Raw genomic sequence first — 16,058 nt, 5'->3', positions numbered from 1 at the left:
ACAGCATTAACTCTTCATCATATGTAATGGGATTTTTTTTTTAAGTTTGTCATTAGCCAAACAGTTTCTATGCCTTGGGTGACAGGCAAAGAAAATCTCTTCCTACTCTAATAATATATAAATGCTCCATAATTTAGTCTAATCGTTTTACTTTTCCCACCTAAGTATTTAAACCATCTAGAATGTGTTATGGTACATGGTATGATATAGATATTTAACATCCTCCTCCCCAAATTTATAACTGTAATTTATATTAATTTGTTCTGAGACAATTAATTTGGCCACTGACAGCAAGTTATAACAATAAACCCAGGTCTCCTATTTTAAACCCATAGCTGAATATGAAAGCATAATTGAAGGAAGAATTTATTTTCAGCCTTCTCCACTCCTCCTAAAGAGTCATCAATAGATAAATTCCTCCCCTAAGTGCCTTTGAAAGGCACAATGTTATTGGAGTTAAAAGTGAAATGTATACTTTAAATAATGATTTTCAAAATAAATCAACTTCAGTTTCAGCATGGCAGTAGCTAAATGACCTTGAAGAGGATTCTCAAATAGCTTTTTATGTAGCGATTTATTTTTCATATTAATAAATCTAAATTACTAACGAAACCTCTGATTTTCAGTAAGACGTTTTATTTGACAACATTTCAGAGGTACTAGCTTATGCACAAACACAGAAAATAACTTTTCAACATAAACTGAAAACAATATTCTAGTATTCCTTCTATTACCTTTCCAGAAACCAAGAAAAATAAACATAATGCATTCACTGTCGCTGAATTCAGGCTCCCACAAACCAAAAAAGTAGACTAAACTCCAGGCCCTCAGGGAACCTGGTAAAAAACTGAGGCTGGAGAAGTAACTCTAGCTCACCCCCGAGTTGTAACAAAAAGCTGATTCATGAAGCCTCTCCCTTAAAAACACGTGTTCTGTCAGAGTTACCTAGATTTCATGCTCCCTAGCTGCTAATAATGAACACATCAATAACTATCATGATATAATTACAAAAGAAAAATGAAAATATTCCCAAGCAGTTGGGAAAATATGAAAATATTCCCGTCACTTGCAGCAGCACTGTTAGCTTTTTCTGAATGCCAATACTCTAATTTTGTTAAAAGGATAAAGTAACAAGATATTCTCCCTTACTGGTTTACTTATTTCCTCCATTTCCTCTTTTTGTGGCCCAAAATACCAAAATTCCACCATGTCTTTATGTGAAAGATTTCTTAAAGTTCGCTTCCTTTTTCTTTTTTTTTTTTGAGATGGAGTCTCACTCTGTCTCCCAGGCTGGAATGCAGTGGCGTGACCTCAGCCTCCCGGGTTCAAGCGATTCTCCTGTCTCAGCCTCCCAAGTTACTGGGACTACAGGCATGTGCCACCATGCCCGGCCAATTTTTTTGTATTTTTAGTACAGACGGGGTTTCATCATGTTGGCCAGGCTGGTCTCGAACTCCTGACCTCAAGCAATCCACCCACCTTGGCCTCCCAAAGTGCTGGGATTACAGGCGTGAGCCACCATGCCCGGCCTCTTGAAGTTAGCTATCTTTTATAACTGGACTTAAAAACTGGACTTACTACAGTTATCTTTATCCTTAAGAAGAGTGGTTTACTGATTCCTAAAAAAACTTTCTTTACAGGTTGTTAAAATTATAATCTCCAACAATTAAATGATTGTGACTTTAAGTACTGTTGGTACAAAAACACTGTGAACAACTGTGTGATAGGGAGGCTCAAAAGGCAATCAGGACTTTCATTTCCAGCACTGGGAGGGCTAGGTACCATTACTGGCCCCTCTCAGAAAAAAAAAACTAAAAATGTTAAATAAAATAGGGAGGGGATCATCTTTTAAATGCTCAATGAGCTGATGAGAATAAGGACATTGAGGCCAAAATGAATGAGTACAGTACCTCAAAGAAGTTTAAGTTAGGGACAGTTGCTAAACTTGATGAGCTTGAGTTTCAATCTTCATGGCCTCATGGGGTTGAGGAGAATGGGAAGGAAAAAAGAGGCAAAGCCCACAGCCCATCAGAATTGAAGAGTCTAAGATGCCTCCTCCATAAAGCTGAAACCTCACCACACACACCCAATGTAAGGCTGAATTAGAAATACGTCTGTACCCCCAGGAGAATGCAAAGAAAATTATCTGTCTTGAACCCTAGTAATGACTGGGAGAGAACAGAAGATACTCTCTTGAGATTTCATAACCCCCAATCAACCATAATTCACACTAAGTGGGCTGAGAATTTATTTTCATAGGGTCTTAGATTTGTAATGTCCCCAGATGCCCAGTAAACAGAAAAAGCAAATAACCTCTAGGGAATTCACTTTCTTCCCGGGACTCTAAATGTTCTCACAGTTAAAGTTCCAAGAAATATGAATTCACATAAATCATAAAACATCAAAAGAAACAAGGGAACAAAAGTGAACACTAGTAGAAACAACAGACAGCAAAATCAGACCCTCAAAGACTTCATTTGAAGAAACAAAGGGATTTGAAAATATGACTAAAAAGCAGTACAGTAAAAATAACCACGAAACTTGAGAATCAGGAGAGGAGAATTGGACAGAAACAAGATTTTAAAAGTACACAATAAATAGCAGAATAACCACTAACTTTTTTTTTTTTTTTTTTTTGAGACGGAGTCTTGCTCTGTCACCCAGGCTGGAGTGCAGTGGCATGATCTTGGCTCACTGCAAGCTCCGCCTCCCAGGTTCACGCCATTCTCCTGCCTCAGCCTCCCGAGTAGCTAGGACTACAGGCGCCCGCCACCACGCCCCGCTATTTACACAAAGGTATCTTTAATTACTAAGGGAAAACCACTAACATTATAGAATTTAATACCCCAAATAAATAGTAATTAAAAATGAGGGCAAAATAAAGATATTTTCTAGTAAGTAGGGAAGGACAGAGTTTGCCACCAGTAGGCCTTCATTAAGAAAATCCTAAATGAGCTTTAGACAGAAGGAAGCTAATCCCAGATGATAAATCTGTACAGAAAGTATATCAGGGCTACAGGGGAGATACAAATAAAATAATGGAAAAAAATACAAAATATTAGTCATATAATAAATGTACATGGACCAAATATTCCAGTTAAAAAACAAAGAATGTCTGACTGGGTTCTTTAAAAACCAACTGATCAGTATTTATAAAAGATATATATAAAACATGGATTCAGAAAGGCTGAAAATAAAAGGATGATATAAAGATATAATAAGGAATAGACCAGGTGTGGTGGCTCACGTCTGTAATCCCAACACTTGGGGAGGCTGAAGCAGATAGATCGCTTGAGCCCAGGAGTTTGAGACCAGCCTGGGCAATGTGGAAACCCCGTCCCTACCAAAAAAAAAAAAAAAAGGAAAGAAGAAAGAGAGGAAGAAAGGAAGGAAGGAAGGAAAAAAGAAAAGAAAGAAATTAGCTAGGTGTGGTGGCACATGCCTGTGGTCCCAGCTACCCAGGAGGCTGAGTGGGAGAATCACCTAAGCCTGGGAGGTCGAGGATACAGTGAGCTGTAATCTCACCACTGCATTCCAGCTAGGGTGACAAAGTGAACCCTGTCTCCAAAAAAAAAAAAGATATAAAGATGTAATAGGCAATGACTAACAAAAAGAGAGCTCATGTATTTATATCAACATTAAAGAAAATAGCTTTTTAAAGCAAAATACATTAAAGGTTAATAAGATTACTGCGTAATACAAAGAGAAACAGACAACACTACAATCAGTAAAATTTTAGTACACAACTCTTTTTTTACTGACAGAGCAAGCAGACAAAATAATAGTTAAGAATATAAGATTTGAATGACAGAGTTAATAAGCTTGTTAGAACAGACACATATAGAACACTCTACTAACAACTGCTTAAGATATCATTTCCAAACGTAAAAAACACAGACCACAAAATGAATCATAACTAAACTCTCAACAAATTTTAAAGGGTTGGCATCACACAAACCATGTTTTCTTGCCCTCAATGTAATTAAGTCAGAAATCATTAGGAAAAATAAGGAAAAAAAATTACTCATATTTGGAAATAAACACTTTTAAATAACACATGGTCAGAAATCATAAAAATAATTAAAATTGAAAAATAATAAAATAACCTCATAACAAAACTTTGGGAATAACACTGAATCAATACATAGTGAAAATTTATACTTTAATTGCTCATATTAGAAAAAGAATGACTAAAAATTAATGAACTAAGCACCCAAATTAAGTTAGATAAGAACAATAAAATAACTAAGAGAGGAGACAAATATATACACGTGTACAGCACAAGCAAGAATAGCAACTAAGCCCAGAGTGGCTTCTTCAAAAAGATCAGAGGTTGGCAAGCTTTTTCTGTAAAAGGCCAGAGAGTAAATATTTTAGGCTTTACGGGCCAAACAGCCTGTGTCACAACTACTTAACTCACCATTGTAGCTCAAAATCAGCCACAAACAGTACATAAATAAATAGGCCCAGCTGTGTGCCAATAGAATTTTATTTATAAAAACAGGAGGTGAGTGAGACTGGGCACACAGACCCTAGTTTGCAGATCTCTGAAAAAGAATAAAATTGGCAAACCTTTGGCAAGGTTGGTCAGGGGCTAAGGAGAGATAAGTGTAAAATCAATATTAGGTCAATATTAGGTCTTAAAAAACTATAAATAACTTTACGCCACTAAGTTTGAAAACTCAGATGAAATGGATATTCTTAGAAAAATGTAACTTACCAAAATTGACTCAAGAAATAGACTACCATAATTCATTTTTAAAAATCATCAGAAGGAAAAGTCCAGCATTTCAAGTGTTAGATGCTGAAATCTATGAATTCTGAGATTGAGAGTTCAGAATAAAACAAGCTAACTTAATAATGTGACCACGTTTATGCGGTTCTCAGAGTCAGCATTCCTCCTCTCTCAAAGGTGAAATTGCTGGCCTCCTCTGAAACACTCAGCCTTGACTTCTCAGCACTATAATGGAAACTGACCTAAGCTTGGCATCACTGTTTATTCTTTAGGCCTGGGTACTTATCTTGGTAACCTGCTCAGCACCCCAATTCCTGCAGAATTTCTTCTGCTCAGCTTACAGTTACCCGCTGACTACGTTCTCCTCTTCTCCTTCCTATCTTTCTAGAGCTCTTTGACTGGAAGCTGCTATCTGCTGACAAATATTCTGTAATGCCAAATTATCTACCTGCTTACATTTCTGAGTATTACAAGTTTCTACATTCTCTATTGCCTTGCTGTTCCCAAGTTTTAGTTGCTCTCTCCTCATCCATTCACTGATTTAAGATTGGGGGCACACTGCTTGCCTAGTTTACCACCTACTATCTATTAACACCCCTTACGATAGATGCAACACTGCCTGCTGGCTTTTTTCTGATATCATCTCTGGGTTTGTCCCTTGGCACCTGCCAAACACCAGCAAGGTGTGTGGTTCTAAGCTTCAGCCCTCACTCTCTTCACAATCTGACACCTATAAAACAGACTGTACTTAGCCAGGCTGTAGGACTACTGCTGATTCTTTAGCTTAAAAAAAAAAAAAAAAGAGGGGCTTAACAATAAGTCATTCCATAATTCTTTACGGTGTACATTTGGAAACAAATTATGTTATTATAAATATATAAACAAATATTTTCTTCTTCTTACAAGAAAAAGAATCTTATGTACTTGAACAGTTGAAAAAAACTTACAGGTATAGATAGCTTCCTGAATTTCATCCACCAGTGACCTACATACAGCTCTATGTCTTGAAAGATTAAAAGAACAGTATCCACACAATTTATATGAAGAAAGCCCTCAGAACAGTGAGATTAAGCCAACAATGAATTAAGAGTAAGTCATGTATTCCTTATGTGGAAATTGAGTACAAACTAGCAACATTCTTTAATCTCAGGAACTTAGAACTAAAAAAACTTCTGCTAATTTTAAATAATCAGGAGAAAAAATACAAAATTCTCATAATACCTAAAAGATATACCTAATAGTACCTTCTTTCAATTCCCCCAGGATTCTGTAATTTCTTCCAAGATCTTGGATAGTCACTAGTTTTAAGAAAGCTTCCTGATTCACAAACATTTATCCTAAACTATATTATTGGACCAGATTCACATACTGGAGTACAAGTAACAAGAAGGCCTAAGTTAAGTTTCAAAAACACAAGCCACAACTTCCAAAGCCCCCACCCCCACATTTCAGCCTACTGGCATTCATTTTGAGTATTTCCTTATTTTGTGAAATTCATGGTCTCATCACTTAAATATCATATGTACCTACTTATCTAAAGAGGCAAAGAGCCCCTTAGCAAAAGCTAAGTGTAAAATAATTCTTTTTAGATTTTTTAAAAGTAGGGTATGATTTTTTTTAAGTCAGGTTAACTAGGTTTGTTAATCTTTTAGAAATACTTTTACTTTGATAAAAAAAACACATGTATTTCGACTCAACTTTGTATTTCATCTGCTATGTTTTAAAAATTATAAGAAAACTAGGTTAAAGCATGAAACTAAAATTGCCAACACATTTTGCCTTTTGTTTTTCTACTAATGACAGCCATATAGCCCTTTTAGTGGATTCCTCTACTGGTTCAAAGGATACTCCCAAAATAGATCAAGTCACAGACTGGCTATGACTTAAGTAATTCTGCTAACCAATTATCTGATCTCAAGCTCCAACATTCATGTCTAAAATCATTTATTTAAAAAGATCAGGCTAGGTACAGTGGCTCATACCTGTAATTCCAGCACTTTGGGAGGACAAGACAGTTCTATCACTTGAGCCCAGGAGCTTGAGACCAGCCTGGGCAACAATGGAGAAACTCCCATCTCTATGAAAAACTTAAAAAATTAACTTGGTGTGGTGGCACACACCTGTTGTCCAAGCTACTCAAGAGGCTGAGCAGGGAGGACTGCTTGAGCCCTGGAGGTCCAGGCTGCACCCACTGCACTCTAGCTTGCGTGACAGAGTGAGACCCATATCTCAAAAAAAAAAAAAAAATTAGCTATGACATAGTCTTTTTAACTTTTGAAAACTCATTTATTTTCCAAGCACTTATTGTGTACATTTGACTCTGGGGATATAAAGATGAAGGAGACATTATCTCTGCCTTGAAGAAACCCAGAGTATACTGTGAAGCACAGACCAGTATACAAATGAGTACAATAAGAAGTTAAAGTTATTGTGACAGAAGTATATGTAGGGATAAAAATGGAAAGGAAAGGTCATTCTACTTGAAGGAAAAGATTACAGAAAACACAAGCTTATTCTTGGCTGAGTTTTAAAGATATGTGTTGACCAGATAGACAAGAAAAGGAGTAAATGCCAAAGTTTATACACACACGTGAAGTATAATATGTTATATGGACAAAATGTTATATCTACACACACATATACACACACATGAACTTAAGCAGACTATGTCTAGAGTACTATAAAGATAAAATAAAAATGTTTAATGCCAAACATCAAACCAAAACAATGTTCAAAGTGAGAATTCTTCCAACATTCATCTGTTTTCTATGCTAGCTGAGAATTGCTTTAAGTTCTTGCTATTTTTATGAAATTTTTTCTTTAAAAAAAGCCTACAAAAATGTTTTTTAAAAGTTATATTTAAAACCTAGTTTTATTTTTTTAATTAAAAAACAAACAGCCTTACAAATGCAAAGACTTTACGCTTTCACTGCTTAAATTCTGACATTTTTCTAAAAGTCACCTCGTACTGTAGTTCCAAAGCTCAAACATGTTCAAGTTCAATACAAATATACCCTGAACACAATAAATATGGTCTATTTTCACAAAAGTGCTACATGTTGCTAACACCTCAATGTTTTTAATACTGCTTTCAGGTAGTGTATCACATTTGTGGCAAACTATTACCAAATTTATCTCTAACGACTAGCAACATGCCACATACACACACAGAAGGAACAACGCGGGCTTTGTACCTCATGAAGTGTGAGATGTTTCCCATCCTTCCTCTTTGAGTCAAATCTGCCATATATTGCACTGTATTTCCGAATTTCCTCCTCTTTGTGTGGATCATCATCGTTCATCTCAAAGATGTGACCAATCATTTTGGCCAACTTCTTGTTGGTTTTTAGCAGCTCTTTCACTTCGTTCAAGTCACTTTTTGGCAGTGTGGGGGCCATCCGCTCCACACACTCAGCCACAGAAAGCGCAGCAGCAGCATCCAGCGCCTCGCTGCTCTCCTTTGGGGACGCGGGGGAGCCCAGGTCTGCTGGGGAGAGGCTGTGCTCGCTCTCAGTGGCATGGTGGCCTTGCCAGAGTCTGGACTCACCAACACTCTGCAGTGCTAGGCTCCCGACCACATCTGACTTCCCCTGTCCCAAGCTCTGCACACAGGTGGTGGCAGCACATTTGGGGATTTTTAAATGAGGTTCCCGGGCATTGCTACTCCTTTCATAACTACTGCAGGATATTCCCAGCCATGTTGGTGATCCCTCTGGTAATTTATAGATGGGTATGCTACTGACAGGAAGGGAAGTCAGTGGCTGATTGAAAAGCCCAGGGTTTGTGACCCAGTCTCTCAAAGCCTTCTGCAGCCTTCTAACATGAAGGGGCTTGCTAGCCATGCCCACGAGTGCCATGATTTCCAAAAACTCCTCTTCTCCTGCTTCACAGAGTTGCTGGACATCATCACCACCTTGTTGGATAAAGGCATCAAAATAAGAAAGTAGATTGGCTTTTTGTAATATTCTATACAGCTGCAACTCCCCCAGGGTCCTGGGTAAGGCCGCAGCCATTACTCTGGATGGGTTTAACCTGCCAAAAAAAAAAAAAAAAGTAAAAACTCATCATACTTGCTTCAAACTCCTTACACCAAATAGGTTACACTACAGGTTTTAAGAACAAAAACGAGAAGCATCTGCATCGTGACTGCCTGTGAAGGCAGCATTCTCTCTACATACTTTATCTCATTCTGAACTCCTAAAAACCTTATAGGTCAGTAACTAAACTGACCTACTTTCCCAAAAGAGAATAAATGGTAAGCAGGAATCTGGAGGTTCAAACCAAGGATCAAACCAAAGGTTCCATGTCCCATATTTTTGGCTATATACTTTGCTACTGCCAAGGTATGGACGCAGGTGGAGTGAAAGATAATCAAATTTAGCAGGAGGTAAGAAGCAGAGTATGCTACCATTTGCTGAATACTTACTTTGTGCCAGGCAATACAATAAACACTTTACATTACGTATGTCTAATTCTCACAATGGCCCTGTGACACAGGTACAGTTATTCCCATTTTATAGAGAAAAAATGAGCAATATGAGTCTGGCAGGCAGAGGAAGATACATTTCAGTATGAATTGGAGGTGAGAAATAGAAGGTGTTAATTTAGGAATCAAGAAAGAAGAGGTAGAGAAAAGTCAAACAAGTAACTGACAAGACTTGGTGATCACTTAGATCTAAGTGAGGAAGGAAGTTACTCTTTATTGACATTTATTGATGAAGAAAACAGTTACATTTATTGACACTCTGTGGTTTAAGGGAAGAGTTACAGGTGACTACGAGATTACATATGAGAGTTCAGAATTCTAACAGGCACTGGGGACACAGAAAAATGAGGATGATGGGATTCCCTTTCAAACACATGGCACTCGCACATGGCACAGGGTAGAATGCTTATGTAGAATGGCCCTGCATGCAAAATAATAGACTAGAATCTAACTACGTATCAGGGAGAGGGCTGTAGGATAAAATAAGGAGGGTGGGTGATCACTCCAAAGCAGCAGCAGAAAGCCTAAGACAGAGCCAAGGAAGAAACATACTTTTTGAGCCCAAGCAAGACAAAGAAGTCTGTTTTTAAAGAGACAGAACAAGACTCAGCAAAGTACTTCTTGACCTCTTAGCAGCCTTTAAAAGTTGTTCACAGTTGCCTGGAGACCTCCCACATACTAAGAGGAGTTGGCCAAGTACTTCCATTTAAGAGAAACAAATAAACTTGTTGTAATCAAATGCACCCTTAGGATTAAAAGTACCCTGTAGCCCTCTATGGAGAAGATAACAGAAGGCTAAAAGAATATGTGCATCAGAGAAAAATGGAAGACCCACTCTCAACTCTGACAGTATGCAGCAATAGTTAACTGGGACGTCCCTGAAAGCCAAGAAGTCACTGAACTTGGGACTTTTGTTTTATGCCACCAATCAGAATGCTACACAAAATTCTAGTCTCAGTCACTCCAAGCCAGGAGAATGGGTGTCCCTACCACTCTAAGCACTGACTACCGGAAGCCCCATCTCCTGGAACCTCTGTGTCATCCACATCTGTTTTGACTTCCGCAAATTTTATGTCTCTTTGTTTGCAAGGGCTAGTATGGGCATAACCAGGTTACCTGATGACTTCCCAAAAGACAACAAAGGCTGAATTAGGGCCCAGTAGCTTCTACTAAAACCCAGGAAATCACCTGGGGTGCTTTTGAAAAATGCAGTTTCCCAGGTGCCTGAGATGCATCTCAGGAGACTTCCATGATTAGGCAAATATGACACACTGCACAAGATTCCTACTTAATAAATCCTCCAGGCACCACAAACTCCTACAGGTACTGTGATGACCCAGGTAATTCTTTAGGTCAACCTTCACATTCATGCCACCTCAGTCCTCTGGATAAAAACGTTCTTGCATCTTCTAAATCACCTAAAGGAGGCTCTGCCTGTCCTCCCACTCCAGGGAGAACCTATCATCCACCTGGGCACTAACTCACAAAAACAGAGCTCTCAGGAGTTACAGACCCAAGTTTAGAGCTATATTAAACTACACTATACCAAATAGAAGGGCTGCTATAAAGTGTTGGAGGTGGAAGAAAGGACATTTACTTTCCTATCATACACCTCATGCAATTCCTTCATAGGCTTTCAACGCAATACAAAAAAAAAAGTACATGTATAATGTGTATATACATACACATGATCAAAATAGACTGTGGAAGACACAGAAGCTCCAAGACATGGGGCTTCCCAGTAGTACACACACTATCTTTTTTTAATAAGAGGACTGTAACTTTGCAAGGTTTACAGGGTGATCAATTAACTCAGCATATGTGCTCCTCACATTATGGAATAGAGGAGAGATTACATGAGGAAATCTGGAAAAATACTTTTAAATCTTTTTATGAGCAATAAGAAAAAATATATGTTAGACAAATACAAAAGAGAAACTTAAGAACTAAAAGACTCAAGCTTATATTTTATTCTTCTGAGATAAGGCAATGATTTTAGAAAATAATTTTCAAGTTTCATCCTTTCTCATCTTTACCCACTTAAAAAAAAATGAAACCCCCTAGTTCTTAAGAGAAAGCCCTCTGCATGGGTAAGAAAGTAGTTAGGAATATAATTTCTCCATAAAGACTGACAGGACCAAGTGTACATTTCCAAAGCCAAGATAACAGATGCAACATAACTAAGTAACCAATTCGGTCCCTGGAGCTTTCTAGAGGCCCACACTTACTACTGGAAACGGAGTTCTCCTCCTAAGCTTTTGCTTTAAGAGAATGTTTCAGTTTCCTTCCAAAGCCGGCTGTGATAATTTAAACACCCACCCCTTCATACATGAACTTGATGTGATTTGAAAGAAAACTTTTACAAGATTTTCTGTTTTCATAAAATCTATAACCATTAATGATTCAACATGAAGGTCAAATAAGTCAAAAGAAAGCTTCTACCTGCCTCTCTCCAATCTGAAGTAAATATAAAATGGGTCCTTAACACATTATATACAGGTAGCTTAGAGTATTGTAAATCCACTCAGCTGAAAACTACTGTTACCTGGGCTTTTCAAGATATCCTGGAACGACCACTCTGAGTCTGACTTTTCAATGAATTCCCCAGTTAAGAGAAACCAGTTAACTGCATTCAAAAGCTAACTCGGAGGCCTTGCTGCCAATGTACAGCAACTTCCACTTCCACTTCCATCAGCTTAAATGTTCCTCCCCCTGCTCAGTCCCATAAAAAGAATCCCAATGATGTTAGGAGAAGAGGAATTAAACAATGCATTAATTTAAGACCATTTGTTGTTGTTATTCACTGATTTTTTAAACGGTAATCATTTGTTCCAAAACTTTTTTTAAAACTCACTTTGGCTCCTTACAGGGTAGCATCAGTCACCTGCCAGATTCCAACTGTGCTAAGTGAAGCAGGGAGCTAGTCTGGCCCACAAAACTACCGGTCAACTCCTGTTTCGCTATGGAAAACAAAATTTCCCTGACAGTCTCCAAGCTGGGATGTGAGGATTTTTTGATAGGACAGAGGGCTTTAATTGTCACTAGAGAAAAGAAGAACCATTCCTTCAAACCTGACTCAGGCCAGCTTGTTTTCTGGGCTCACCATTCTATCAAAACTCTGGGCCTCTCTGTCATTAATCTGTCTGCTGCATGGTATCACTCCTTGAGATGCTCTTCACCTTACTTTGGTAATGCTATATTATTTGTTTTTCCTTCTTTCACTTATTATATTCTAAGAATTCTCCAAATTTTTATATTACATCTCTTTTCTATTGTGTGTCCATAATTTTCTTTTGATGATCTCACCCATTCCCAGGCTTTAATTATCACTATAGGCAGATGACCTCCAAATCTGTATTTGTAGCTTGGACAAGAGCCATGGAGTCACTCCAAGTGTTCTCAAATCCAAATACACACAAAGCACCAACTGCTGAGTGAAAAAGATGCCTCTCACACACGTCTACTTTGCAAATGAAGGTAAATAGACACTTCTGTTATTCAGTAAAACTCAACAGTATAGCTGAATTTTTGTTTTGTCTTTACATGTATTCTCAAAAAACAAATACTAAAAGTAGTCATGAATATTTGCAAGTTTTTATTTAAAAAGCTATCCTCACACCTGAAAAGTTCAGAACCATCAGCCCAAACTGTTCTTCTAAACTGTAATTTGGCATTCCACCTGGGCATTGTCAAAACCTCAAATTTGATGTGTCCAAAATCAAGTACATTCTCTCATTTTCTGCCCTTCTTCCACATTCCCAAGTCTACTCTTTCCAACTCTCTTAGTTCTTTCAGTTGCACCATTGGTCTTTCAGTTTCCCGGATTTAAGTAAGTTTGGATTCCATTTTTGCTTTTTCTTCTTTCTTCCTCAAATCTACATGTCCTTAGGCTACACCACCACTTCTTTCTCTGCCTCAAAAGCACCAAATTCTAGTGTTCGTTGCTTCTTGCCCCAATTTTGAAAAAAGCTCCTTCACCTTCAATAGATCCCACACTGCAATGCCAAGTTTACAGATTTGCGAACTTCTCCACCAGTGCATAAAGAAATCCAAACTACTCATATAGGCATCCCAGACCCAAGCCTATCTTTCCAGCCTTCTCTCTGTTCCTTAACATGCCCATATACTTGTGCCAAGCAGATACACTAGACATTCCTCAAATATGCCTTCCACTTCCCTGCCCCTGTGCTAGGCATCCTCTTTCCCTCCAACCTTCACAGCCTTTCCCAAAATGTCTTTCCCACTACCCCTGGCTGCAGCTGTCATCTCCCTTCTCTGAACCCCGCAACACTTTGTCTCTCTTACATTTTGAACTTATTCAAATAACACCAAGAACTAAGCCAGTTCTGGGGAACAGAGGAAAGACAGTCCTTCATGGAGAGTCAGTTTAGAGCAAGGAGAAAGACAAGAAGCAGAGACTTAAACAATGTGGTAAATGCTGTGCAGCTGTGAAGGAGTCATGGCACAAGGAAGGCAACCTGCCTGGCTCTGCAGAACAAGTCACTGTTAGGTTATAAGCACCCCAAGGGTAGGAATTAGGTTTCATTACTCTTTTATCCCCATTTATTCCTAGCAAAGTTTCTATGATGAATAACATCTCTGGAAAGGTTGCTGTGCAATGAAACCCAATGTCTGAGTCAGAATCTGATCAGCAACCTTTCATATTCCAAAGGGGGGAGGCCTTCTGTGTAAACCAGTATCTCAAGGAATTGCCAATCCAATAACAGGGCATCCTGTTACTTTACCTACAATCCTTTTCATTCTCTCATCCTTAATACTTCTTCTTTCTTAAAAAGCTATACGGTGCACTCCTATAACATGGCTATTCTCCCAAGAAAGCAAAAGTTCCTGCCAATACAGGAACTACAAGTGGTTAGTGTTACACATCATGCAACGAGTCCGGCCCCAACACCTGCCTTTTAAGAATTCAAGTTCAGTCATGAGATCCTAGGTCTTTTTCTTCTCTGTTCCTATAAATTAAACACGGTGTAAGTTATCATCAAATATCTATCTCATTAATGATCCATACACTCAATGGGATTTATAATCACTATTCTTGCATCTTCTCCCCTCCATGCTATGGGAATCATTATTAGATACACATACACAAACATATATAGCAATACACATATGAACACACTTCCAGGAGTGGGAAGAAACCAAGGGCAAAATCCTAGTAAGGCCTGACTTATTTATGCATAAGACTAGAAATTCCTTCCCCCAACACAGCCTGCAATTTTTACTTTAAAATTATCTGAGTTAATAGCAACCTCTTACAGACTTACAAAAAATGTGAAAAACCTTGGGAAGAGTTAAGAGCTCATGAGTCATTTACAGATAAAGGTAAATTAGTTCCATCAGATTGTTTTCCTCTTAACATCTAGACAAGATCTGATGCACATTAATGAAAGACTGAGATGGGAAATGGGGACAATGAAAATAGGAAATCTGAGGACAGAAAGACTACACTTAGAGCCTCTGAAGTATTCCAAGTTCAGGAGAGTATAGCTTGAAGGTACAGGGGCCTGAGAGAAGGGTGAAATGGGCACACGAGAGGCTCAAACAGAAAAGGTTTATAACAAACAAGAATTTGATTTAGGGAAGGATGAGCCTCTGTGTCAGGGGTGTCCAATCTTTTGGCTTCCCTGAGCCACACTGGAAGAAGTGTCTTGGGCCACACAAAAAATACACTAACGATAGCTGATAAGAAAGTTTACGCATTTGTGTTGGGCCGCATTCAAAGCCCTCCTGGGCTGCATGCAACCACAGGCCTCGGGTTGGACAAGCTTGCTCTATGCAATTAATTATTTTCGCTTTTATTCTCATCCTAGACCCAGAACTCAAGCTAAAATGATTAAATATAGTTCAGCTACACTTTATGGGTTACTTAAGATTGTAGGGTTGGCCTAGGTACTAACTCCCATGTATGTGTTTCAAGCTTCCAGTGATTTACCTAGGCACACATATTAGTAAACATTCAGTGGTGTACCATATAAGTCAAGATACTTCTGGATCTTAGCTATGAATTAAATATATACCTTCTAATGAATTGAAGGTAATTTGGGAAACTTAAAATGTTGTCTCTTATTGATTCGTTTCTAAATTCTGAATGGAATGAATGAAGCTGGAAAAAAATTTTAGAGACACCTTAAAATTTTAATAAAAATATTCAGTGTGAGGTTAAATTTACTTGCCAAAATTAGAAAAAACGAAACCAGATTTTGCTAAATGATAACTATGTATTTATTCATTTAACTATAGTAACAATAGGCAGATACTAGCATTTCATACAATGGCTGGAAATTCTTAACCAACCAACCATCAAGTCATTCAACAAACATTAAGTACCCACTGAGCACAGAGTATGCGGGCAATATTTATAAGTTTTTTTCACCTTTTCAGAAGTTTCTCTGTAAAAATCATTAAATTAATATACCATGCAAATTAATGGGTCACCCCCTAAATACAATGTATTGAGAAATGACAAACTCTTTGAAAGCTTAATGGCATGTTTCAGCTGTGTGAATTCTCACAAGATGAGGATTACTATTTTTTCCAAGCATCAACTTCTCAAATTTCCCACTTGCTCCATTATTAAGTTTAAGGAGTATATTCTACTGTTGTATGAGTTATTGAACATGTCAGATCAGAAAGGGAATTTGCATTTAATATAACAACTGTACCATTCTTCATTCTACTGTTGAAAAGGATAAAAGAAGCAGGTAAGATAAAAATAAATCCAAAGCAAAGGGTCTAGCAATCTTCTATTATGCTCAAGTGGGTATTATTTATGCTATAATATGTTTAGCAAATTCCACAATGAAATATGCAGAGACG

The 16,058-nt window shown here is 38.0% G+C and overlaps 1 protein-coding gene across 12 annotated transcripts in view; it reads right to left on the bottom strand.

The window, feature by feature from the left end:
- NAB1 (NGFI-A binding protein 1) overlaps nt 1-16,058 on the bottom strand; it is a 44,201-nt gene that overhangs the window by 24,854 nt on the left and 3,289 nt on the right. For 5 of the 12 annotated variants that reach the window (XM_034954689.3, XM_055108888.2, XM_034954693.3 and 2 more), the window contains one exon: nt 7,930-8,648. In XM_034954689.3, coding sequence (XP_034810580.1) covers nt 7,930-8,648 — 719 coding nt within the window. Of the gene's footprint in view, nt 1-7,929; nt 8,768-14,137; nt 14,192-16,058 lie in introns of all 12 variants that reach the window. The other 7 variants (XM_034954687.3, XM_034954686.3, XM_003825282.6 and 4 more) reach the window with 2 other exon arrangements.

The sequence above is a fragment of the Pan paniscus genome, chromosome 13 (assembly GCF_029289425.2).
Source record: "Pan paniscus chromosome 13, NHGRI_mPanPan1-v2.0_pri, whole genome shotgun sequence".
NCBI classification, from domain to species: domain Eukaryota; kingdom Metazoa; phylum Chordata; class Mammalia; order Primates; family Hominidae; genus Pan; species Pan paniscus.
Note: the sequence above shows the minus strand (reverse complement) of the source record. Positions and strands in the feature narration are given on the sequence as shown.